The sequence below is a fragment of the Notamacropus eugenii genome, chromosome 2 (assembly GCF_028372415.1).
Source record: "Notamacropus eugenii isolate mMacEug1 chromosome 2, mMacEug1.pri_v2, whole genome shotgun sequence".
Taxonomy (NCBI): domain Eukaryota; kingdom Metazoa; phylum Chordata; class Mammalia; order Diprotodontia; family Macropodidae; genus Notamacropus; species Notamacropus eugenii.
Genome location: NC_092873.1, coordinates 538,716,939 through 538,744,218, shown reverse-complemented (window position 1 = coordinate 538,744,218; position 27,280 = coordinate 538,716,939). Strand labels below are relative to the sequence as shown.

Sequence of the window (27,280 nt, the reverse complement as noted above, 5' to 3'; positions counted from 1 at the left end):
ACTTCTGGAATCATCTATGACTATGTCTGCCTCTGTCCAGGTTTCGAAGGTTGCATGTGAGGTCACTGCAATTTCTGTCCATGTTTCTAGTAAATCTAGTTAATCAAGAAAAAGCTGCAAGTACTGTCTATGGGAACTATAAGTACAGAGAGAGAGCTCTATGGAGATATTCCCCCTCCCCCATCCCATCCCCTCAAAGACCCAGCTTGGTCTGAGGGTAATTCTGCAACTGCTACAAATGGAGAAACCATTTTTATATTGGTTTGATGTGAGCTGGTCAAAGTTCCCCTTCTCTGGGAAGGATGGGAATGCCTCCAGTAGCAGTCAAATGGGAGGGGGTAGACATCTCAATGGAGTCATGTGACAGCCCAGCTACCTTAAGACCCATGCTGAAGATGGGACCAGCAGCCTTGCACCTGAATGAATGCAAAAGCCAATATTGACCACTCCCTGTGTGCCAAACACTGTGCTAAGCATGGGGAATACAGACAGTAAAGCATGCGCTTATTGCCAATGGGGAAGGTTTAGCTGTAGGGCAGAGGGCAAGGTCTGGAGCTATGTGCAGGTGCAGCATTCAATGAGATGAGGCTCATTTTACTGACCCTAGGGCCTAAACTTGACAAGGTGGATGGCCCCTGACTAGCACTGGAGTCCCTCAACAATAGGGTGCCAGCCTACCTTTGTAGGGCTCCTCTCCACTCTCTGAAACTCCAGCCAAACCACTGTGCCCACTGTGCCCACTGAACATGCACATTGGTGCATGAGTTACTAAAGGATGAAGCTCTTAGTAAGCATCTACTGTGTGCCAGGTGCCATGCCAAGTGCTGGCACTGACAAAAAGACAGTCTCTTCCCCAAGAAGCTCATGTCCCAGTGGTAAAGCCTGGGAAGTGATCTGGAGCCTTGTGCTCTGATCAGTCTGAGAGGAATTCCATGGTCAGAGAAAAGTTCCAGTGGGAGACAAAGGAAGACAATGGCAAGCCAAGAAGCATTTATTAAGCACTAGTTGTGCTTAAGCACTAGGGATACACTTGTGAAAAAGCAAGGTGGGCCCTGCCCTCATGGGAGCTCACAGATGGTTATGGAGAAACAACACCCGGAGTGTGGGAATGACTGGGAAGTGACCTTCCCTCTCTTGGTGGCATCCTCTTTCTCTCTTAAAATCCTGCCCATCCTTCCAAGTCCAGCTGAAATATCCCCTCCTCCCTCAGACTTTCCCTCTGCTCCCCCAGAAGGTCAGAATGACTGTCAGTGATGGAGGGAGGGCTGGTTCTGCCCCTTATGAAAGCTGTGTGGTCTTGAGCCAGTCATCTCACTTCTTTCCCCTGTGAAAAGAGAGGGTCTGAATCATTTGCAAAACTACACAGATTTGGCCTATATTGAATTGCTTGTCTTCCAAAGGGAAGGGGTGGAGAGGGAGGGAGCTAAAGAAGTTGGAACTCAAAGTGTTAGGATCAACTGTAATGTTCTTACCACTAGGAAATAAGAAATACAGGTTAAAGGGTAAAGAAAGCTATCTGGCCCTACAGGACAAAAGAGAAGACAGAGACAAGGGCAGAGAGGGAGGATAGAAGAGAGCAGATTGGTCACAGGGGCAATTAGAATGCTTGGGTTTGGGGGGGAGGGGAGAAAAGGGGAGAAAATTTGTAACCCCAAATTTTGTGAAAATAAATGTTAAAAGTTAAATAAAAAAAAAGAAAAGAAAAGAAAAGAGAGGGTCTGACCCTATGTCGAAGGTCCCTTCATGTTCTAAGTCTGTGATTCTTTGCTCCTGATATTGTCCGTACATCTTTGTTTCACTACTCTCTAAAGCACTTCAAGGGTAATGTTAGCTATGACAGCTGTCTCCACCTGTCTTATCCCTCCATTTGATTATCAGCTCCATGAGGGCATGCCCCTCATCATATCTACCTTTGTACCATCCCAGATGCCTGATAGGCCTAGTGAGACTCTGTCTGTAATGTCCAGTGCCTGACATTAAAAAAATGCTTGTCTCTTTTCCTTCCCTGGTACAATTCTCTGCACACAGTTGGTGCTTAATAAATACCACAAGTTAAACCCTGTACTTCTAGACTCTGCCCACCACACTGTCTAGAGATTGACTTCTTTGGTATTTTCTTATTGAGGCCAGTTTCCTTGGTTTTGGTGTCATGGAGAGTTCACGTTTAGCCCAAATTTCTCATTCTGGCCCCTTGGAAATGACCTAGGAGAGCCAAATTTACCTGTTATCGGTGTAGGGCACCTTGACATCCAAGCAATGGGTTGAACCTGGGCTGAAGGAATGTATTAATATAGATAGGACCATAACCAGAGTGCAATGACTAAGTCTTGGTTCTAGGGTGACCTTGCTGTCAGCCCTCCTAGGTAGAAATAATTTTGCTGAGCTCCTATTTAGCATGGATGATTAGTCCAGTCTACTTACCTGTCAGTCCCTTCGCACTTCAGCCCTGCCTGCCCCCTCCTTCAGCGCTGAGGGAACTCCTACTTCCCTAGGGTCTCTGTCTCCTCCAGGTGCCCCACCCCAAAACCCCCAGTGGACCTTGGGTCCTGAGATCTGAAGCATCTTCCCTCTCCCATAGGATTATTTTTGTCTCAGAATAATGATTCTTAGTCATGTACCCAGGGATTCAGGCTACATTAACCTATTTGTGTCAGTCCTCGAGGACCAAGCTTAAACTGCTAATTTTCATGAAGAGGCCTTCGTGGTATGGATGATTAATCATCGTTAATGAGTCTAGCCTGCAGAGAGCAATTCCTCACCTAGCTATCCAAGAAAAGAGAATTAGAAAGGGGGGCTGGCCAGGTCAGGTCAGGGGCCTTGTGAAGAACCAAGCCAGGGCAGATCTGAGCCTTGGAATCACTGGAAAATGAGCAGCATTGACCAAGGATTTGATGGGAACAAGGTGAGGTTCCTGGTTTCCTGTTGTGAGACCTTCCCTGGGAGGCTGCATTGAGACTTTCTGCAAAGAGCCCAAGAAATCCTTTGTCTTTCCTACATTTTCTGCTGACCAGATTTAACGTACTGATAACTTTGCCAGGCACCATGCTAGGCACTGGGGGAAAACAAGATGTGCATGAGACTCCTGTCCCCCAACGAGCCAGTTTCTCAAGAAGGGACACTGCAGAGATGAGTGTGGATGTAGAAGCGCCACCCAGACTGAGGCAGCGTGACCCCTTCTCTGCAATTTACAGTAGTGGGGAGCTGCCAGTGTGACATGTACCAGTGTGTGTCAGAGGGAGGTCTCCTAACTCTGAGGAATCTCAGTACCCATGTTGTCAACACTACACACCATGGCTGGACTTGTGTTGATTGTCCAGACTTCAGAAACGCTGGAGAACAGGAGCATAAGGCAAAGTAAGCTTAAAAGTATGTTGTAGGGTTTTTGGGGTGGGGTGCGTTGGGGGAGAGACACCCTCCCGCACAGAGGCCAACTCTGTCTTCATTAGGCAGTGTTTGTGCACTAAGGCAACTCTGGAAAAGGTTCATTTGACAGCCCTGATGGAATTAAGTTAAAGATTCCAAGAGTCAGAGATGAGGAGGGAGTACCTGGCAGCTGGCTGACTGGCTGGAGATGGGAGATGCTGTGTGGTGTAGAGCCATTGCTAGTAATGTTGTCTGTCTGGAACGCAGAGTACACAACAGAGAGGAAAATGAGACAATCTTGGGCATTAGATTGTGAGGGGCTTCAAAAGCCTGGATGCATATTTGTGTTTGATTCTAGATATAAGGGGGTCTTTGAGCAGTCAGTAGTCAATAAATAGATATTAAGCACTTACTATGTGCCAGGCACTGCTTTGCTACCGCTTTACAAGTGTTATCTTATTTGATCCTCACAATAGCCCTGAGAGGTGGATGTTATTATCATCCCCATTTTACGGATGAGGAAATGGAATCCAACCGAGGTTTAGTGACTTATCCAGGGTCACACAGTTAGGAAAGACCTGAGACCAGATTTAAATTTGACTTTTCTGCCCCTGAGTGCCACCATCTAAGAAAGGCAAAAGGTGAGGGTCCTTGTCAGACTTTGCTTTGGGGGATTTTGCTTTGGCATTGGATGGATGGAAGATGGAGAAGCTGGGAGACCATCTAAGAGCATACAGATGTGTGAGGAGAGATACAGTGAGAAGGAGCTCAACACAATAATACAAGGGCTCTGGGATCTCTTCAGTGCAGACAGTCCCTCCCCAGAGGCTGAATGCCATTTGTACTGTACTGTGCAACTCTTCTCCTCTCAGAAGCTTGGCACAAGGAGTTCACTCAATGTGTGGGAAGCCTTCCTCAAATGCTCCAGATACGCGGACCAATGAGAGGTGCAGGGCTCTCCAGAGGTTATTCCTTCCCAATCCCCTTTCCCTTTCTTGCTTATGGCGCTCCTCGTTTGGTGGGTGTCCTTTCCCTTCCTAATCCCTTCTTAATTTGGGGGAGATTTGGCATAAACAAAACCTCTTCCTGCATTTTCATTGGGTCCAGATGATGGAATTTATGTGAAAATTGCCAGAGATGTTCACAGATGAACCATCCTAGGTGTGGCCCGATCCCATTTTAAATGTAGGTGCAGCCTAATGGTTCTTCACGCGTCTGCCTGTCCAGAATTCTTGTACAAAGGCTGAGGTCTCTGAACCGTAAGGCCTGGGATAGAAAAGGCCTGAGCACATCACATAGAATATTTACTGTGATTGATGATCAGTAATCAATGGATCATTAATCATTAACAATTAAGCAATAGAGCTGGCCTTTATAGTACACCTGAAGGTTTGCAAAGCATTTCCGTACATTCACTCTTTTGATCTTCACAACAACCCTGGTTGCCAAGGGCTTTCATTCCCCTTGCACAGAAGAAGAGCCTGGGGCAGGTGAAGTCAGGGTCACCTAGCCTAGAAAATCTGAGATTGGAACTCACGTCTCCTTGACTCCAGGGTCGACACTCTAACCACCCATAGCTTTCTTCAAGTGGAGAGAAAGGACCTCAAGGCCTTGACTCCTCTTGTCCTGTCAGGATCATTTGACCTCAGGGTAATGAAGATAATTGCCTTAGGCTTGTCACAGGACAGATGGTTTGGGGTTGGTCTGCCTGGCCTCAGAGAGCAGGACCCTGATTTTGATACAGGGAACATGACTCTCTACAGCTGGAGCTGTCCAGGTATGGAGCAGACTGCCTCAAGAGGTGCTAGATGCTCCTCCTGGGAGGTCTGCAAGCCAAGGATGAAGCATCACTCTGGTAAAATGAGGCAGGGAACAAGTCGTGCTCCTGGGTCCTGGCTACCTCAAACCCAGCAGCCTTGGCCTGTGGGTTCCTTTTCCAAGAAGAGGATGGTAGATAGAGAGCTGGTGGCCTTGGAGTCTACCCCTCTCATTTTATAGATGTGAAGAAACAGCCCAGCTTAACACAGGTGGAATTGGAACCCAGGGCCAGTGTTCTTCCCATGAGCCATGCTGGCTTTATTCAGTTCATTAATTCCAGCTCCTCAGCTCTGAACTCGTGGAAATGGTTCTGTGTCAAATCCAGGAATAGAACTTGGGTTCTCTGCCAGCAGGAGACTCCATCTGCCCTCCCTCTCAGAGCATCATTAAAGGTAACAGCAATCTCATTTCTGTCATTAGCGCTACAGTATAGTGGCTGTGTTTTGACACACAGCTCCAAGTGCCTCAGCTGTTTGATGGGGCTCCCGTGGCCTGGGGATGTGAGTCTCAGCTGATGTCCTGCAGCCCATGGGCCAGACCAGGAGCCCACAGATCTTCAGGCTGCTGTCCACTGAGAAGTGCCTCCTTCCATCTCCCCTCTGGACCCTTGGAGGTCACCTGCAGATGCCTCCCTCCCATCCCCCACTTCCCTTGGAAGTGTGGACCTTGGAATGCTTCAGTTAGATTGGAAGCTCTGGGAGGCCAGGGTTCAGCTTTCTTGTTGCTCAGATTTGTATTCCAGAAACTGTGCTGTATGTTGGACCACTAGCTAACTTAATAAACGTTTGTTGGCTTAGGGAGTGACTGCCCCATACATAGGCCAGTGACTGCCCCATTTGGAAGCCTTGGGCCAGAGGACAGTAAGGGGGTGGGGGCTGTGGCCAAAGGACCTTTGGCACTGGACAGAAGGGAATGGGGACAAGAAAGTCAAGAGGCCTCTTCCTAGGGGCCAAATCCTTACATTCTGACCGAGGAAACAACCTACAGACAACTCTCATCATCCAAGACACCCTGGAGGCAATCTCAGGGCAGTAGCCTGGCTAGAATACCACCTTCTCCTGTCAAGGTAGCCTGGGAGAGGGGAAGGGAGCTCTTACAGGAGTCCTCTGCCAGCCTTCCCCAGCGCCAAGATAATGGCCAGCACTTGGAGAGCCCATTAGGGTTTGGAAATTGCTTTCCATCTGTTATCTTTTTGGACCCCTAGGAGGCAGGTCCACTATTATTGTCCCCATTACAAAAGAGGAAACTGAGTCTGACAGGAGTCACACAGATCATATCTGTGGTAGAATTTGAATTTGTCTTCCTGTCCCATTCATACATTGAAACCTTTTCAGATACATACATTGGCACAGTAGATAGAATTCTGGAAATTGAATCAGGAGAATTTGGGTTCAAATCCAGTCTCAGACACTTATGAGCTATGTGATCCTGGGTTGCCTGTCTCAGTTTCCCCATATGTAAAGTGAGGGGTTGTACTAGAAGACCTCTGAGGCCCTGCCCACCTCTACATCTAGTTTCTTTTCTGAGGCAGTCTTTCTTAATGCCAGTGTCAACACTGTATTTATCTGATTCCTTAATCCTATCTCCTATCTGACTTTGTCTCCTTATTCTCTCTCTCTCTCTCTCTCTCTCTCTCTCTCTCATTCTCTCTCTGTTTCTGTCTGTCTCTCCTCTTCTTACCTTCTTTCCCTTCCTCCCTCTTCCTCCTTCCATCTTTCTGTCTCTTTCTTTTTCTTGTCTAGTAGACTCTTCCCAGCAGCCTACAAAAGGCTTTTTTACCCAGTTTTTATAGCATACCTTTGCTTGATCTTGCTATGCCTTCAACAATCATCTTGTCTATCTCTTCCCTTCACAGACAAATTGACTGCTGGCTCTCTCCTCCTGGAGGCCCCTTAGGCATATTCAATCTAATATGCCTGGAATAGAACCTCGGACTCCAAAGACTAGCACAGGGGTCTTTGGGAGGGTCTGGAGGGCTTGTCTTCACACTGGTGATGGAATGCTTACTGATTACAGATGGATATAGAGGTGACAGGTACCACTATATAGGTAGTGGTTAGAGGTATCTCTATTTCTGTATAGATATAGAGGTTACAGGTACTTCTAAGTAAGATGTGAAGATAATGTATTTGGTGCTGGCAAATAGAATACATGATAAGGGAAATAATGGAAAGCATGCCAAACTAGCCTAATGATACATTTTCTTTCCTGTAGGAATCTAAGATGAAAACAAATGATTTGTAGCATCCTAGAGGATCATCTAGTTCAACCTCCTCATTCTACATATAGGGAAACTGAGGCCAAGAGAAGTGATCTGACTTGCCCAAGGTCATGGAGGTAAGAAGTGGCAGAAGCTAGTTGGTTGATGGTTGTCCTTCATTTTTGAACAAGACCAAAAAGACGTCGCTATGCTAGAGTCAAGTTCTAATGAGTCCAGCTGTGGTTGATCAGACCCATATGAGCTCAGCAGGCTCTAGCACAGGCCAGGCACAGATATTCTGTAATGGGACAAGTTAGAGCCGACCCCTGCCCATCTCTGGACGCCACACAGAGAGCCAGCCTAGGTAAACTAGGGTCTTGTCAGTAGGGGTGGAACTAGATGGCGCTAAGAGAAAGGGTCTCGCCGTGGTTGACAATGTGGCAGTTCCGGGTATAGAGTGAAGAAGCTGTCCATATTAGGAATGTAGTTAAGTGATTGACTTGCTATGTTTGCTTATGTAACCAAGGCTATAAAAGTGCGTGAGCTAGCTGGAATAAACGGAGTTGATCACCATCCTGCCTCCCGCCTCATTCATTACTCCCTGGATCAAGGTCTCTTGCTGGACAAGAGCCTTGGGTCTGGGGTCTAGGGGACCCCGGCAATATTCCATGTGGACATTTGGGTGCATTCTCTAAATCTGCATATTCCACATTTCTTTTGAACTCATAGAGCACAGCACCTTCTCCAATGAGGGCATGCCACGCTGAGCAGTCCTGGGCCAGTGTCTCTCATGGCATGCAATATTCCAAAGTTCTTCAGAGAGAGTGTCCTTGTATCGATCACTTCTTCTGACCACCATGTGATCACTTGCCCTGTGTGAGTTCTCCATAAAATATTTTAGGCAAGCACACATTAGGCATCTGAACAATGTGGCCAACCCATTGAAGTTGTGCTCTCTGAAGCATAGTTTGAATGCTTGGTGGTTTAGTTGGAGCAAGGACCTCAGTATTTAGTACTTTATCCTGCCAGGTGATCTTCAGAATGTTCGTAAGACAGTTCAAATGTAAGTCATTCGGTTTCCTAGCATGGTGCTGGTAGACTGTCCTTGTTTCCCAGACATACAACAATGAAGTCAGCACAACAGCTCTGTAGACGTTCAGTTTGGTGGTCAGTCTAATACCTCTTCTCTCCCAAACCTTTCTTCAGAGCCTCCAAAACACTGAGCTAGCTCTGGCAATGCATGCATCAATCTCATCATCTAAGTGGACATCCCTGGAAAGTAAACTACTAAGGTAAGTGAACTCATCCACACCATTCAAAATTTCTCCATTTGCTGTAACTGATGGTTCTACATATGGATGGTGTGGTGGTGGCTGATGGAGCACCTGTGTTTTTTTGGTATTAATTATTAGGCTAAAATTAGCACAGGCAGCAGAGAATTGATCCATATTTTGTTGCATCTCAGCTTCAGAGGCTGCATTGAAGGCATAATCATCTGCAAACAAAAAACCGTGCACCAACCCTCCCTCCACTTTAGTCTTGGCTTGTGGTCTTTCCAAGTTGAAGAATTTACCATTAGTTCACCTTGATGTCATATTTGTCCTTATTGAAGGTGTGTGACAACATGGCTGAAAACATCAGGCTAAAAAGCACGGGAGCGAGCACACAACCCTGTTCACTCCATTGGTGACTGGGAAGGCATGGTCCATTATCCAGAACGTGGGCGTGCATGCCACTGTGAAACTGACATGATGAACTTCTCAAGCCAATCAGATCTTGACATAATTTTCCATAAGCCCTCATGACTGACAGTATCAAAGGCCTTGGTCAGATCTACAAATATCGTGGATTCAAACAGTACCCTCCCTTTTGGCATATGGTGCTCATGTAGAATGACTCAGATCCACTGGGCATGAACTCACAGGAGCTTGGTGATATACCAAGCCACTGCCTTTCATGCCGTAGCTATCCTCTCTATTAATTAACAGCTGCTCACTTCTGGTTGTTTTCATCAAGTACAATAGGCAAGCAATTAAGTCATTAAATAATCCAGTTCCTGGGTTTTGCACATTAGCACTGCAGGTGATGATGGGGTGATTACAGAGCAGTGGTTGGAAGCAGCCAGGTGAGAAGATATTGGCTAAAGAATTAATAAGTGCAAAGAAGAATATATTAATTTTCCTTTCAAAAGTGGTTTTTGTACGCATTTTATTTTATCATTTAGCTGTGGAATTTGTTTTGGACAAGTTGTTGCTCTTGGCAACGGGTTTTTTTAAATCCATCCTAGGCAGATGGGGCGCAGTAGCCAAAGAAAATCATCATAACCAAGGGTAAGGTGTGAATATCTGCCTTTTCTCTCAGTGTGTGTGGCTGAGTTGGTTGTAAATGAGTTTTGAGACAGCAGTTCAAGGTCTGACATGCAGGTAAAAGAAGCACAATTCTTGGGTTGTTGGGCAATGGGAAACACCGCATCTCTTCTGCAGGCACCTGACTGCCTACAATGAAACCTCTGTTAGTCAGGAGGCATTGGAATGGAGAGAAGCAAGCAGTGCCTGCTATCTTCCTCCCTCCCCTCTTTGATTAATGATTCCATCTCTTTCTAGATTTAGGAGTGGCCTTTCAATGTAAAATAGTTAGGAACCCACTATGATGCACACATCCAGGGCTCCAACTGTGGTGGTGATAACTAATGCATTTTTAGATGGAGAAGGGACCGACTTGTTTCAATAATATTTGCTAGAATTTAACCTGGAGAATGAGCACATCACCAGATCTGGCTCTCAGGCTGTGAGTAGGAGGCCCATGGAGAGAGAGAAGGTGAAATAGAATCAAGGGAATCATAAGGGCTGGAACCAGTCATTGTCGGTGGTCACTGACCAGCGTGATAAATTTGCCTCACCAAGAGGGAAAAGAGAATGACTGCCTCGGTGCCTTTGTCTGGGAGACCCGCCCTCCCCCTCCCCCCCCTCCCACCCCCAGTATGGAATGCCCTCTCTCTTCACTTGGATCTTGTAGAATCCCTAGCTTCCCTCAAGGCACAGCTCTGATCCCCTAGTGACTAGCACTCTCCCCACTGAAATGACTCTGGAGAGTCATTGGTATATCACCTCTTTGAGGGCATTTTGGTTTTTGCATCTTCTGTGCCCAGAACTGAATTTTGCACATAGTTTTAATAAATGTTTACTGAGTTGAATTGAATGGGGTCCCAGACCCAAGACAAGGAGGTGAGCTTATCTAGGATCCAGGTACAGGAGACTGTATGTGTGCCTCCTGCTTCATCCCCTTGTTGGAGATGTGGGAGCCCCGCCCCAGCAGCTGCCTTGAGATCACATCTATGGACATCAAAGGGACTAGATTTTTTGAGCAGCCAGTGAAGGATTTCTGTAGGAATCCTTCTGACAGGGGAGCATCTGGATGTTTGTGACACTCACAAGGCTGGCTCAGATTCAAAGAAAGCTGCGGCCTTTTCTCTGAGTGCTGAGCTCTTCCTGGAATCTCCATTCTGAGGAAGTGCCTGCGTGAGACATGCCCCTTCCTTCACTGCTCTCCATGTTCTGCCCCGGACTTTCTGGGCTTCTCCACAGTGACCCCGGGGCCTTTCTCTCCTCCTGCCCTTGGCTTTCTAGCTCTCCTGTCCATGTTGTCTTCCCCCATTAGAATGGAATCTCCTTGAAGGTATGGGCTGGCTTTCTTTTTGCTCATATTTCCCTCTTCCCTTCTCCCTCCCTCACTTCTTTATCCCCTTCTCTTCCTCCCCTTCCTCCTCTCTTTCTCCCCATCTGTCCTGTCTCTCACTGTTCTCCCCCTCTCCCTTCTCTTTTCTTCTCTCACCTCTTTTTCCCCTCTCTTCCTCTTCTCTTTCTCTTCCTCCTTTTTTTCTTCCTCCGTCTTTCTCTTCCCTTTCTTCTCTCTCTCTCTTCCCCCCTTCTTCTCTCCCTCCCCCTTTTTCTCACCCTCCTGCAATGTGTGAAGAGCCCAGAGGCTGAGGGATCTGCCTGTCCTGAGAGATCTGATCTCCCAGCAGCAATGGAGTGTGGTAGGGAGTTCCCACAGGAGCCTAGGCACCTGCTAGATCTACCTTAGGAACAGATTGAACCATCCAGGTGAGGCACTATGCTGTATGAGGAGCAAACCCAAACTAACTGCCTATCTGGTAGAGATGCTGTGCCCAGTGGACAGCAACTCCTACATCAACAGACTTTGTGACAATCAACCAGAAACAGAAAGGATATTCAGGCCGTTGAGTTCTGGAGTTGTGGATTACCTTGACCATGCGTATTCCCTTTATGTGTGCCTCATACTATTTATTTTACTTTAAGTTTGTGCCCATTCTTCCCCCTCCCACTGACTCTGTATATTTGGGGGAAAATATTTCTCTGATTTAGGGGAAAAAGCTTTGTAGCTCATGTTCTTGCTATGCTGTTTGGTAAAGGATCAGCTGAGTCTATTGACTGACTGTTAAGGGGAAGTACACTGGTGGGGGCTCATAAACTAGTGTTAGGATTTAGGGTTAATCATCTGTGGTCCCCTGAAAGTCAGAATAGTCGCCCTTCTGAGGATCCAAGCTTCTGGTGCCAGTGAGGGTTGGAGGATTGAACCCAGAGTGGAGTGTTACACTCACAAGCCAGAGAGTGAGCATTCAGAAGATGACCAGGATGGTGAAGGGTCTTGGTCTTATGATATTTGGCTCAAGGAGTTGGAGACATTTAATTTGGAGTCTCAGAAGGGTCAAATTGGCTGAATTCACATAGCTGAAGGACCATCCTGTGGGTGAGAAATTAACTGTGATCTGCTTGACCTTGGAGGAGTGTGGACTAGAAGTTACTAAGAGGTAGACTTTGCCTCAGTGCAATGGACAACTTCCTGACGATTAGTGTGACCTGATCATTTGTTGGATCTGCTGTAGATGGACTTCTTGGTTAGGCACAGTTGGGTTCAGAGGGTCTGCTCAAACATCCCTTCCATAACAGTGAGGAGGGATCAACTGCCTCTTGTGTCACCTGTGGACAGTTCCATTGTCAGGAAGGAAGTTGTCTTTTCTATGGGGCCCAAACCCTCTGATATGCAACTTTCGCTCACTGCTTTCAGCTTTGCCCTCTACATCTAAATTACAGTAAGACTCTGAAGGAAATTAGAAGAAAGACAATTGGGCTGAGGTGGGGGAAGAGAATGAGTTTCCTTTTGGAAGTCGAGGTGAGTGCAGGATAGCCTACTCTAGTTGGGCATCTCTGGGCGGAGGTTGAGGATGTGGATATAAAACACTGAGCCATCGGCATAAACGTCATGGTTAAAGCTGAATGTAGGCAGAGAAAAGAGGGCTGAGCACAGAGCCTTGGTGAGGTTATCCACATTTAATAAGAATAGTAAGGATGCTAAAATAATAGCTAACATTTATATTGTGCCTTAAAGCTTTGTAGAGCACTCTACATAAATGATCTCATTTAATCTTCACAGTATTTCTGGGAGACAGGTGCTATTATCATTCTCATTTACAGATAAAGAAACTGAGGCAGGCAGAGGTGAAGTGACTAGCCCAGGATCACACACGTAATGAGTGTCTAAGGCTATATCTGAACTAGGATCTACCTGATTCGAAGTCCAGGGCTCTACTCTCTGCACCTCAATGGAAGTGTTTTAACCAGTGTCTGGGACACAACAGATGTTTAATAAATATTTTTTTCTTCAACAGAATAACTAATTGAATGGATCGATGGAAGGAATGATAACTAACTGAAGTCAGGGGTGAACGTAGGAGTTAAGACCTTGTGGCTGTCTGCTTAGCCCAGACATCTGTGCTGATCTGAATGAGTGCTGCAGAGGACATTGGTGCAACAGGGGTGACCGTGGAGACAGAGACATTCACTGGGACAAACGGAATCACCGAGACAGTAACAGCGGTGACTGTCGATACGTTGATCGCTACCAGCTCCGAGTCACATACCTGCCGCAGCCTCTGTGGGTGGGAACAGCTTACTGGAGACAGCCAGGCTGATGTCATAGAACACCTCATCTTCATCTCGGTCAGCATCAAACTGGAGGAAACAAGAAACGCAGTTGGTCTTACTTCTATAAAATAAACTTCACTGTTATTTTTTGTCTGGGCATCACCTACATTTCCTAACCTATCCCTATCCTTTTCCCAGGGAGAAACCAGTTATAGCAAAAAATTCAAATGGGGAGAAAAGTCAGTTGAACAATTCAATCAATCAATCAACATTTATTAAGTGTCAAAGATGTGCCAGGCATTGTGCAAAGCGTTCAGGATACAAAGAGAGACAAAAGACAGTCCCTGCTCTCCAGGAGCTCACATGAAGAAGACAACGTGCCAATAAATGCAAACAAAGCAAGCTATATACAGGACAAATAGGAAATAATTAACAACTACATATAAAATGCTATATACAGGACAATGAAGAAGTATTTATCAGAGGGAAGGCACTGAATAAGGTGGGATTTTAGTTGGGAACTAAAGGAGCCGGGGATGTCAGTATTCAGAGAGAAGGAGGGAATATGACATTGTACACAGGGTTTCACACTCAGAGTTCTCTGCAAAGGAGTTGTGAGAGGTGTCTCTCTTTGGGACCAAGCTCGATCATTATAATGATTATATATAATATATATAATCATTATAATTATGATAATTCATTTAATTGTTTAGTTGGAGTTGAGAACCTACCCCCCTTTCTTGCAGAGGTAGGGGATCAGACTAAGTGGTTGTGTGGGCTAATTTTACTGAAATGTTTTTTTCTCTCTCCCTTTTTTATTCTTTCTTGCAGATGAGAGGAGGGACATATTTAAAAAAACATGATGATATAGAAACAGAACCTGTTAATAAGTCCCCTTTATTCTTAAACATTTCACGAGATGTTCTCTACCCTTCCCCCTCCAACAAATGCTTCAACAACCCAGGACTGCAGAGGAAGCACTGCACACAAGTGGAGTGAGGGAAGGGAGGGCTGATGCTCTTCCTCTGGGCTGAGCTCCTTTACTGAGGAATCAACTGCCTGGAGCACTTGGTCATTTCATTTCCATGAATAGTCACTACGCTCCTTTTGCATCAGTGCATGTAACTCTGTTCATGTTTCTCTGAATTCCTCATGTGGGTTGCTGCTCCGGGTTGCTCACGTGACTCTGCTCAGGCGGCTGGCACCCAGATGCTTGTTGGTTTTTGTTCCCACAGAAAGTGCGGCTCTGAGGTTTGTTGATGAACTCCAATTCCCCTTGGACATAGTTGCTTGCCTGTTGTCTCCCTCATTAAAATATGAGCTCCTTGAGAGCAGGGACTTGACTTTTTTATCTTTCTTTGTATCCATAGTGCTTAGCACAATTCTTGGCACATTGGAGACCCTTAATAAAAACTTGTTGACTGACTAACAAAATTACATAGGCCCTCTCTTTCAAGACAGTTAACTTGGGAACTGAGTGCTAAATGATTTGGGTCATTGCATAGTATTACAAGATCTCACCAGGTGGTTTTTATTTTAATGAGGCGTGGCACTGGTACCAGTAATCTCAGGTAAGCTCTGGGAGGGTCAGAGGCTTTCTTGTTTGTTTTTGTCTATACCCTTAAGGAGTGGCCCAGGGATTTGGGCATAATTTAACAAATACTTGTTGGATTAGACTGAAACTTCAAGTTTTTGAGTAAATTGACTAGGCTGGAAAAACACAAAGACCAAATCTAGAATGGAAAGTGTGAGAGCTGGTGAGGACGCCTTGGGTGGTAAACTCATGATCGCTTTTACTCGACTGTGGAACAGAAACTACTTAGTAATCAGTGAGTGAATGAAGAAAGCCTTTTGGTGTTAAGCGCTGGAGACACAAATACAAAGGCAGACCGTCCCTGCCTTCAGAGAGATTACATGCTAATAAGAGAGACCACATAGACTGGAGAGTGGTGTCTAGGGGTAGAGCTGTGGTCTGCGAAGTCACAAAGATGACGACCAGTGGGACATCAGGAGAGACCATCGGTGGCTTCTTGCTGGAGGCAATGTGGCTCTGATGACAAGCAAGGGGAAGAAGGGTGGGGGGGGAGCTTGGCCCCGGGGGTAGAGCTCGATGACTTGTCCTCTTTGGGACAGCAGGGAAGAAGGACGGCTGAAACCCTGCTTGGGACTGGCTTACTCTTCTTTCTTCCAAGGTGGGGGACGATTGAAAACTTATTGGAGGGATAACAGTGGAACCACCTTCCTGGAGTGGGGCAGATGCTGGAACAAGGACAACAAAACTAAGGTCTCTCGTCCTCCTCCTCCTCCTCCTCTTCCTCCTCCTTCTTCTTCTCCTTCTTCTTCCTCTTCTTCTCCTCCCCCTCCTCCTCCTTTTCCTCCCCTTCCTCCTCCTTCTCCTCCTCCCCTTCCTCCTCCTTCTTCTTCCTTGGAGGCAGTTTGCTTGGTGGTGCAGTGGACAGAGAGCAGGACTTGGGAGTCAGGAGGACCTGAGTTGAAACCCAGTCTCAGACACTTCATTGTGTGACCCTAGGAATGGCCTTTACCAGATTGTAAACTGCATGAAGGCAGGCGTTCTGGTTTATCTAAGCCTTTAACCTCTCCCATGATCTAGCCTAAAGAAGGAATAGGCATTGAACTGTGAATTCGCTGGGATGGGGAATCCCCAGGTGGGGATCTTTCTCCACCAGTGCAGATTGGCACCTTTCAGAGAGCTGCCCAGAGCAGAGTGGCTTGACCAGAGCTACACACCAAGCATGTGTCAGAGGTGGAATTTGAATCCAAGTCCTTGTGGTCAAGTCCTCTCTGCTTCTGTCTGCATACACGATATCGATAATGCAAACACACCTTCCCGGCTCCTTGGCCAGCTCTCTCTCTCCTCCCTCTCTAATAATGATCATGAGGATGGAGACTGCTAGGCTAGCTCTATCCATCCTGCCAAGCTGCCTCTGCACACAGCAAACACTTAGTAAATGTTTACTGAACAAATGCTGAAGGTAAAAAGGCTCTCAGGTGTGAGATTTCCTCTGTATAATTTTAGCTGCCTATGATTTCAGGCCATGCATTTAGAGGAAGCTGGTATTGAATGCCTGGATGTTGCTCATGCAGTCTGGAGGCTGCTTTGGTTTTCCTTTTATGCAGGAGAGAGATGGGGGTCAAGCAGAGTCTTTAAGGGAGAATACTAACCAGGCTCCCTAGTGCATCCCAAACCACTTTCATTGAATGGTCATTGACCCAGTCCATTTTCTGAGCACAGGGAAAGGAGAGCATGGGGGTGGGCCTGGAATCCCTCGGCCACTGGCTCAGGAAAAGATGCTGCTTCTGATGGCATTTTGAACAATGGAGGCATTTTTCTCTGGCTTGGATTATCTAGCTTGGTTTATTGTATCAATTCTCTCTTCCCTTGGAGTGGTTGGTGGCTGAATCCTAATAAAAGCTACTTGGATATAGTACCTACTGTGTGCTATCATCTATAGTGTGCCAACTAAGCACCATACAATTATTACCTCATTTGATCCTCACAACAACTCTGGGAGGGAGGTGTAACTGGTCTCCACATTTTACAGATGAGAAAATTGAAGCAATCAGGGTACAGTGACTTGCCCAGGGTCACAGAGTTAGGAAGTGTCTGAGGCCAGATTTGAATTCAGGTCTTCCTGACTCCAGGCTCAGTAGACACTGTGCTACCTAGCTGCCCATGTCTAAAGGCTAATTGAGTTGCACTGAGGAGGAGATTGAATGGAGAGGGGGACCTGCTTTGGAATACTGGGCTCTGCCAATGACTGCCATGGGTGTATGATCTTGGGAGAATCTCTTACACTCTCTGGGCCTCAGTTTCATCATCTATAATCAGAGGTGGCACAGTGGCTAGAGCTCGAGGACCTAGAATAAGGAAGCTCTGAATTCAAATCTCTCCTCAAATACTTACTAGTTTCATGACCATGGGCAAGTAGAATAACTTCTCTCTGATTCAGTTTGCTCATCCATAAAATGGGGATAAAAATGGCACCCACCTCACAGGGTTGTTGAGAAGAGCAAATGTAAAGAGCTTTGTAAGCCTTAGGATTGTATGTAAATGTTCCCTATGGGTGGAGGTGGTGGTGGTGTTACTAGGTTACATATAGGGAGCTTGACATAATGGTCAGAGAACCAGCCTTAAATTTAGGATGCCCTCGGACCCATACTGATGAGTGGCTTAACCTCTCAGGGCTCATGCACCTCCCTAAGGCTCAGCTTCAGAGAAGATGCCATGTCCTCCCCTAGACGATTTCCAGGCTCACTCTCCATCTCCCCATCCCTATCTATGATTCCTGTCTGCCCTAACTCTGCCTTCCTACATCTTTGCTGAGTAAACAGAATGAATTCTGACCTGGGACAGTTGGGGAGCCTTTGGTGTTTCCTCACTGAGCCCTCACAGCATCATCCAGGGCACTTTTTATCCCAATGTCACAGGACAATATGGAAAATCACATTAAGAAACCAAGGCAAAGAGTAAAGGCTTCCTGTAGCATGCTCATGCAGAATTGAATTAATGAGGAAATCAGTTCATTAGAGCCACTCCATCTCCCACCTCCCTCCCCTCTACCTCCTCTCTTCTTTGCCAAACATCAGTCAGCCAGTCAATAAGCTTTTATTAAGTACCTTTTATGCGTTGGCACTAAGGATACAGAGAAAGGCAAAAGACAGTCCTTACCCATAGGGAATTCACAGTTTAGCTAGTGGCTAGAAAGACTTGAGTTCAAATTCCACCTCAGACACTTCCTAGCTGTGTGACCCTGGGAAAGTTAGTTAACCCCTGTCTGCCTCAGTTTCCTGATCTGCACAATGGTGAAAAGAATAGTCTCTCTCTCCCAGGTTTGTTGGGATCATTGACTAAGATGCATGTGAAGGGCTTTGTGAACCTTAAAGTGGTGTAGAAATACTAGCTGTTATTATTATTTTTATTAATTATAGGTAATCAAGGTTTTCCCTGGATGAATTTGGCTGAAAGGGTGTGCTGCAAGTCCGAGTCTCTCCCAAAAAGTCCTCCTCAGTCGGAGGTTATTTCAGGTTCTCAGAAGCCGTGTCTCAGGGCTGTCAGACATTTATTCCTGCTGTAGTACCCTAGGACCTCAGGAAAGAGGCGGTGACATATTCTGGGTCAGACGTTCTCTCAGGGAGCAGTTGAGGCCCTCTTCCTTTATTAAAGCATTTGAGGCTGCATTCTTTCATCTCCAGCCCATTTTATCTCAGAGTGTAATCGTTCTGACCTTCCCCACTGGGGCAAATAATGATAATGGGAGTATGTCACATGAGCCCGTCTAAGTGAGGAGGGAGATCCATTGTTGTCATTGGTGATTTCTGGGCTTCGACAGGTATTCTGTGCTAACAGCTCTTTCATTTACAGACTCACCGAATGACCGCTGCCTCTGAGGATGCCAAATTGCATCGAGGGCAGGTTTGAGGGACCGAAAAGCACCCTCAGTGTTGGAAGGTGAATGGTGCCCTGTGATAGGGAAGTGTCCAGGAGAATGCCTGGCTGGCCACCCTGAGGTAGGAGAGAGGGGTAGCTAGGAGGTACGGCAGAAAGAATGCTACCCTTTGAGTCAGGAGGACCCAAGTTCAAATCTGGCTTCTGATACTTGCTAGCTGTGTGACCCTGGGAGAGTCACTTAACCCTGTCTGCCTCAGTTTCCTCATTTGCAAAGTGAGGATAATAAGAGCATGTGCCCCCTCCCCCCCCGGGTTGTGATAAGGATGAAACGAGATCATAACCCTTGTAAAGTGCTTTACACAGTGCGCAGAGTAATAAAGGCTTTTTTTCTCCTACATAAAAGTAAGTAAACAGAAACGCTGTTTATTTATTATCAGAGGAAGCAGACAGGGTCAGGGAGGAGTCCAGCTGGCTCATCCTTTCATGGCCTCCTATTTCAACAGATATCTTGTTAACCAAGTTCGAATCTCTGTGGTTTCTGCTCGGCCCAAAGATTTCAAATCTGCCAGGCTCCTCTGGGAAGAAAGTCCACACTCATCCCCCTGCCCCAGTTATGACCCTACCCACAGACCACCTCGTCCAATGTGTACGTCAAGAACCTTTTCAATCAATCGATCGATCCCCATTTCTAAGCCCCTAGTATCCTCCAGGCACATGCAAGCTCTGGGAAGAAAGAACAGAAGGGAGGAGGCACTGCCAAGAACACGAGGTGGTTACAGATGGGTGGGGGAGGTTCAAAGCCATCCCCACCTGCCAGGTCTGCCCCCAGCCTTTGCCTGCAGACCCCTAGGTCCTAGGGCAGCCTGTTCCACTTCCAAAGAGTTCCATTGCTAGGGAGATTTTCCTTACGTTGAGCCTTGATGGAAATCCCTGAGACTTGCCAGCCCTCTGCCCCTTGCTTTGTCCCGTGGGGCCAAGCAGAAAAGCCTGTGCCCTCTGACCCACGAACCCTCTCAGAGAGCTGAAGGCGTCCCACACGTCCTCGTCAGTAACTCTTTGGTTAAAGGTGTAGTAAGCACTTGACTCATTCATTTCATGCTAATGTGTTAGAAAACTTTCCTCAGAGCTGCCCTGGATGGAGGTGGTGGCACAAATATACTTTCCTTCTATTTTCTAGATAAGGAAACTGAGGCAGCAGGCCATTAGATAACTGGTGGAGGGGGTGTTGTCATGAATAATATCATGTTTTTAAACTCTGTGGCTCCATTGCCCTCCAGAGTTATGAAGGACTCTGCTTTGGAGGCACTGGGACGCAGCGGACACTGAATCAGCACTTGTTGATTGATTTGGGGGTACAGCTGGCTTCTTTTCTCAGAGCACATCCCCTGGGAGTTTGGAAATAGCAGCCCCTTGTGTCAGCCTCCTGCCCTTTCTGGGCAGCGCTATTTCATAAGGAGAGCTAAACAGGGTATTTTATTATTTCCTGGTTAAATGTAGTAGACACGTGACAAGCCACGTAATAAAAGTTTACTAGCTGTATCGAACCCTCTTTCTGTTCTCCAGATTTTGAAATGTTTGCATTTATTGTTCACCGTTAAGTCTACAATGTGTATGTATATGTGTGTATGTACATATGTGTGTATGTGCATGTGTATGTATATATGCATGTGTGTATGTGTATATGCATGCATGTGTATGTATATGGGTGTTTGTGTGTGTATATATGCATGTGTACACACGTGTATGTATATGTGTACATGTACATATATGTACATGTGTGTATATGCATGTGCATATATTTAAAAGAAAGATTGTGGCTAATGGGAGAATCCCAGGATTGGAGAAGGCCAATTTTCCCTGATTCTAAGAGAGGAGAAGGGAGCTTGTAAACTGTTTCTGCAAGCCTGACTTTGATTCCTGGAACGTGCTAGACTCTTGTATTCAGGAGATGGTGGGAAACTGTGGTGACATTGAGTCAGTCCAGCTTGACCGAGAACAGAACCTGCCTGACAGAGAAGACAGACTAAGAGACAGGAACTGTTATAGGCACGAGTTGCCTCTGTTTTAGCAAAGCCTTTGACAAAGTCTCTAGTGCTGTCCTAAGATGGAGAGGTGGAGGCTGAGCCAAAAGGTACTCGACTGGATTTGAAACTGGGTGAACAGCTGGCCCAAGTGGCCCCTGGCAGTTTGGTTGTTTCAGACTGACTTGTCTCTGTCTGGGTTGTTCCCCACTGCAATGGGAGCTCCCCGAGGACAGGGACATGGTGGGCATGGAGTAAATACGGTTAAATTGAATTAACTTGGGAAGGAAGTATTTATTAAGTACCTACTATGTGCCAGGCACTGTGATAAGCCTTTTTTTTATAGTTATCATCTCATTTGATCCCCACCACAACCTTATGAGGTAGATGTTGTTATCACCCCCACTTTACAGTTGAGGAAACCAGGGCTTGAACTTAGGTCCTCCTGATTCCACTTAGCACAGGACCTGGCACGTAGTAGGTGCTTACTCACGCTCATTCTCTTTCCCTTTTAGCAATGACTTTGGCAGCTAAAGTGGAAGAGAATAGGGAGGAGAGATGTTCAGAAGGCTGGAGGAGATCGTGGCCACAGACAGTTGGGTTTGGAGTCAGGAAGACTCTGGGTTCAAATTCTAGCTTCGACACTCACTAATGGTGTGATTCTGGGCAAGTCAATCAAGCAATCAACAATCATTTATTAAGCACTTCCTGTGTACCAGGTACCAAGGTTACAAATGGAAAGGATAAAATAATCTCTGCTCTGAAAGAGCTTCTATTCTGACTGGGGAGGAGACTACATGAGTGTGTGTGTATGTATGTGTGTGTGTGTCTGTGTGTATATCTGTCTCTGTGCAAGTATGTCCCTGTGTAAGTCTGTGTGTGTCTCTCTGTATGTCTGTGTGTGTCTCTCTCTGTGTGTGTCTGTGTGTATGTCTGGGTATGTGTCTGTGTGTGTCTCTGTATGTGTGTGTCTGTGTGTGTGTACGTATGTCCATGTGTATATATGTGTGTGTCTCTCTGTATGTCTGTGTGTGTGTCTGTGTATGTGTCTTTGTATATCTGTGTGTCTGTGTGTATCTCTCTCTCTCTCTGTGTAACATAAACACAAAGTTCTTAAGAACGAGGGGGTGGGGCACTACCAGCTGATGGGACAGGAGTTCTTAACCTGGGGTCTACTAATTTGAATTTTGTAAAAAAATTGATAATTGTATTTTAATATACCTGATTTTCTTTGTAATTCTGTATGTTTTACTTAATGTATTTAAAAACATGATTCTGAGAAGGGGTCCATGGGCTCCACCAGATGACCAAAGGGATTCAGGACCCAACAGAAGATGGCACCCAAGCTGTGTCTTCACAGAAATGAGGGATTCCATGAAGCACCATGCATTCCAGGAATGGGGGATGGCCGATGCAAAGGCACAGATATGGGAGATGGAGAGCCAAGGTTGAGAAACATAGGGGTGACCAGTCTGATTGGAGGACAGAAAGGGAATAATGTGGGAAAAGACCTGAAAGAAAGGTTGGCTCGGGGGGGAGGAATTCTATCTCATCCTAGAGGAAGGACAGAGACACTGGAGTTTGGTTAGATCTGGACTTTGGCAGCTGTATGAAGAATGGGGGTTGATCTGAAGCTTAAACTACGTAATCTCAGCCTCTGTTTCCTCTTTGTAAAATAGGTCTGTTATACCTGCAGCACTCACCTCAAAGGACTGTGAGTCTGTGAGGATGAAACTAAACACTTTTGCAACCTTAAAATACTATGTGTGAGCTGTCAGAAATATCAAAGAGTTTGAGAGTGAAACCTTACCTACAAGGTTATAGATATTTGAGAGAAAATTAATATCTGTAGCTAAACTGGGATGAACACCAGGAAAAAGTGATCCCAATGGAAAGGATATTTTAAAATTCCATGTTAATTACCTAGTAATATCTGACATGGCATTTCAAAGTTTGGAAATCACCTTCTGTACATTATCTGATTTGTATCTCACACTAATGCTGTGAGAATGGTATGTCAGCTATTATCACCCCATTTTACAGATGAAGAAAGTGAGGCTCCTGGAGGTCAATGTCTTGCCCATGGTTCCACAGCTAGTAAGTGATGGAGGTGACATCTGAAGCCAGGTTTTCCTGACTCCAAGTTTAGCCTTCTACCTACTATTCTCTTCTGAGAGAATACATGCTCCTTGAGGGCAAGAGACTTCTCACTGTCTATATCTCTGGCACGGAGCACAGAGTTAGGCACCTGGTAGACATTTAAATACATTTTGATTGGTTGATTGTTATGCTTTCTATCTGGTTTCCCATTTTACTCTTTGGCAGTGATCTCTCAAATGAGTAATAACAGGAACTTTTCCATTTCACATGCGTGTAATATGTGAGCAGGTCTGGTGTTTGTTGAGAAGTGTGTTAAGGCTGTACCCCACCTGACTCAGTAGTGAGCCTTCCCATGTTTCCTGTGGGTTGGCTCCCCATTGCAGAGTGGGGGCTGGGGCTCTCAAAACAAAAATCAGAGCAAGAGAGAAGCTTAAGGAGGAAGACACTTCGAAAAAAACATTCAGAATAAGGAGGGAGTCCTGAGTCCTTCCTCAGAGCAGGATGCAGACAGCCTCATCGCACAAATAACAAAGCCACTCTGGAGGCTTTCAGCGAGCCAAAGGGCCTCAACCTATTTCAAAGGTTTTCCCATCTTCCCCATCTCTGGAAAAGTTTCATCCTTAGGTGTGGAAAGAGAGAGAGGAGAGAGAGAGAGAGAGAGAGAGAGAGAGAGAGAGAGAGAGAGAGAGAGAGAGAGAGAGAGAGAGAGAGAGAGAGAAGGAAGGAGGGCGGGAGGGAGGGAGAGAGAGAGAGAGAGAGAGAGAGAGAGAGAGAGAGAGAGAGAGAGAGAGAGAGAGAGAGAGAAAGGGAGAGAGAGAGAGGGAGAGAGAGAGGGAGAGAGAGAGGGAGAGAGAGAGGGGGAGAGAGAGAGAGAGAGAGAGAGAGAGGGAGAGGGAGAGAGAGAGGGAGAAAGAGATTATGGGGTGGGATGGACACTGTTTACAGACTCAGAATTTCAGTTGGAAGGGAAAAGAAGAGAACAAGTGTTTATTAAGCACCTACCATGTGCCTCAGACACTGTGTCTGGGTAAACCCTGGGTAAACCACTCAGCCCTGTTTGCCTCCTTTTCCTTATCTATAAAATGAGCTGGAGAAGGAAACAGCGAACCACTCTAGAATCTCTACCCAGAATATCCTAAATGGGGTCACAAAGAACTCTTCACAACTGAGATGACTTGACAACAACAGCGTGCTGGGCTCTGTGCAGCTGGAAGGTGCCTCACTGGCCAGCTGGTCTGGCCTGTCCCTTGTAGAAAGATCTCTCTGCTGGGCTTGGAGACCCCCAGGGAGGCCTGTCCGCAGGTGGCAAGCACCATTCTGGGATCGTTCAATTTTTGAGGAAGTGCTTCCTCATACCAAGCCTGTATTAGCCTCTTTGCCAACTCAACTTAATTCTTTCTTCTGGAACCAGGGATAACCCATCTGATGCCCCTCCCTGTGGAAGGATCTCCAGATACTGGAAGGTGACTCTCATGTCCTCACAAAGTCTTCTCCGCATACAGAACTTCCCCAGTTCTTCCAACAGAAGCAGACCTTTCACTCTCCTGGTGGCCTGCTTCTGGAAACTTCAGCATAATGACCACTATCTTCCCCTAAAATGTAGTACTCAGAACTCAGTCAGAGCAGAGCACTGCAGAAACTCCCAACCTATGACCCCAGGACCCTCCTTCCTGGTCAATACTCAAGACAACATTACCCATTTCACCTTGTTGCTGCATATTGACCTTGGTCCACTGAAGCCCCCAGATCTTCTTCCGAAAAACTGTGGGTTAACCATCTTGTACTTGTGAATTTGATTTTTTTTAAACCCAAGTATATGCATGTACTTATCCTTCTTACATTTTATACAGGTAGGCTTGATCTGCTGTTCTAGATTGCCAAGCGTTTAAAGGAAGTCCTAACCATGAAGTCTTTCAGGATGATATTGAGGTTTGGTTTCTTGATGAAGTCCCTGACACTCCTGAAGGGATGGCTTGGGAGCAGGGGAACACTCACTGGCAAATGTTTAACAACTGACTCTCAAAGAAAAAAAAAGTTTGAGAGCCCTCTTTTAAATTTAATCTGCATTTTCCCCATCATGTTTTTGAGTCTAGACAGTTAACAAAACAATAAACCAGGCTCTGATTTGTAGCTAAATGTTCACAAGGAAAATTTAATGCTGGACTCTTGGGAGTCAGTTCCAGCATACCCATGTAGGTAGAGGAAGTGCTTCCTTCTACTCTTATTTCAAGGGAAGGGAGTGAACAGAAAGAGCTTTATTCTCCCAGATCCTTGGCCCTCAGAGGTGTTAAATCTGGAAGATGAGTAAAAGCCAGATCACAGTCAACCTAAAAAATCCCAGGAGACAGGATTCCAGAAAGGACACAGTGATAAAGTCCCCAGCCTCTGCAGAAATATGGGGGACATGCACAGTGAAGTCCAAGTCTGCAGGACAGAGGCCAATGTGAGCCCATGTGTCACCAAGACTGAGTAGGACAGAAGGCATGAACAGAACAAGGCACAGTCAGAAGGAACAGGAAAGGTCACTCCAGCCAGCTCACTCTTTTTAAGCCTCAGAAGTGCCCTGAGGCTTTCAACACACCTTGTGCAGAAGATGGATGCAGGAGAGGAAAACTGGAAAGGAGAGTCAGTGTGGGCTGGGGATCCTGAGGGGAGGGTGTCTGATTGGGGAGTTAGGACTTCATTGACCTTTACAGCCATCTAGACCAAGATAGACAGATTCAGGAAACAGATCACATACCTGGTACCTACTCGGGATGTAGAAGTGATAGGAGCCATCAATTATCTATCCGGACAACAGAGGGAGATGCCATGCCAAGGACAGAGCAGCTAATCATTTATCTATAGCCTTAACAAGACTTCATTCTTGGGCCTAACCAGACCTGATTCCCGCCCTAAGGTTTTGGATTGGAGCTCTCTGATTCTCGCGTTAGAGACTGTCACCATTCTCTCTCAGGGCCTATGATTGAAAAGGATGTTCAGCCTAGGCTTAGCAGGTTTAAAGGGCTCAGGGAAAGGGAGGCCCCTGTGCCCTCAGTTTGCCCTGAGTCCTGGACACTCACTCCTGGGCCTTTGTAAAGAAATACATTTGTTCACCAGTTTTTATTAAGCAGCCTCATTCCCAGGCTGCCTTTCTCCAAGACCACTTTCTGCCATGGGCCTCTCTTCCTTCCCCAGAGCTCGCATCTGCTAGCATTTTCCCCTCTATATCACCTTGCACCTACTCTACTTATACCTACTCTTACTCCCATGGAGGAAATGACTGATGGTGCAGAAAGAAAAGGAGGAAGGACCACAGGTGCCAATCAGTGTGCAGTTGAGGAAAGACCACAGGAGCTGGGATGGATGGGGTGCTTGGGTGCCCATGCTTGGACCCCACTTTCAAACACAAAATCAAGAGAAGCATGAAAAGGTAAACAGGAAAGAGAAATCAGAAGGGCCTTACTAAAGTTGAACTGTTTACATTCTTATGTGGAAAGATAATGTTTGTAACTCAAGACTTTTCTCAATATTTGGGTAGTTGGGGAGATTATATACATATAGACAGAGGGCACAGGGTGAGTTGAATAGGAAGGGATGATATCTAAAAAAATAAAATTAAGGGGTGAGAAGAATATATTGGGAGAATAAAAGGAGAAATCAAATAGGGCAAATTATCTCTGATAAAAGAGGCAAGAAAAAGCTTTTTCAATGGAGGGGAAAAGGGGGGAAGTGAGAGGAAAAAAGTGAAGTTTACTCTCATCTCATTTGCTTTAAGGAGGGAATAACATGCACCCTCAATTTGGTATGAAAATCTATCTTACACTACAGGAAAGTAGGGGAGAAGGGGATAAGTGGGGTGTGGGGGGAGTGATAAAAGGGAGGACAAAAGAGAGGAGGGGATAATTAGAAGTAAACACTTTTGGGGAGGGCCAAGGTCAAAAGAGAGAATAGAATAAATGGGGGGCAGGATAGGATGGAGGGAAATATGTTAGTCTTTCACAACATGACTTTTATGGAAGTCTTTTGCATAACTACACATGTATAATCTATACTGAATTGCTTGTCTTCTCATTGGGGATGGGTGGGTGAGGAGGGAAGAAGGGAGAGAAGTTGGATCATTTTTGTCCAGCATAGTGTCTTGTATACAATAAACACTTAATAGATGCTTTTTTATTCACTCACTTGTTGTTGTCTAACACAGTGCTTTGTATACAATAAATGCTTTCGATTCACTCATTCATTTTTATTCAGCACTGTGCCTTGGATATAACAAGTACTTAAAAAATGCTTTTCAATTAATTAATTCATTTATTTTTTGTTCAGTATCATGCCATGTATATCACAAGTTAGGCAGCTAGGTGGCGCTGCAGTGGATAGAGTGCCAGTCTGGAAGACTCACCTTCCTCAGTTCAAATCTGGCCTCAGACACTTACTAGCTGGG

General features: G+C 45.9%; 1 protein-coding gene across 3 annotated transcripts in view; it reads right to left on the bottom strand.

Moving 5' to 3' along the window:
• AK5 (adenylate kinase 5) overlaps positions 1-27,280 on the bottom strand; it is a 196,460-nt gene that overhangs the window by 59,678 nt on the left and 109,502 nt on the right. For all 3 annotated transcript variants that reach the window (XM_072649905.1, XM_072649908.1, XM_072649907.1), the window contains exon 7: positions 13,323-13,413. In XM_072649905.1, the coding sequence (XP_072506006.1) occupies positions 13,323-13,413 (91 nt within the window). The remainder of the gene's footprint in view (positions 1-13,322; positions 13,414-27,280) is intronic.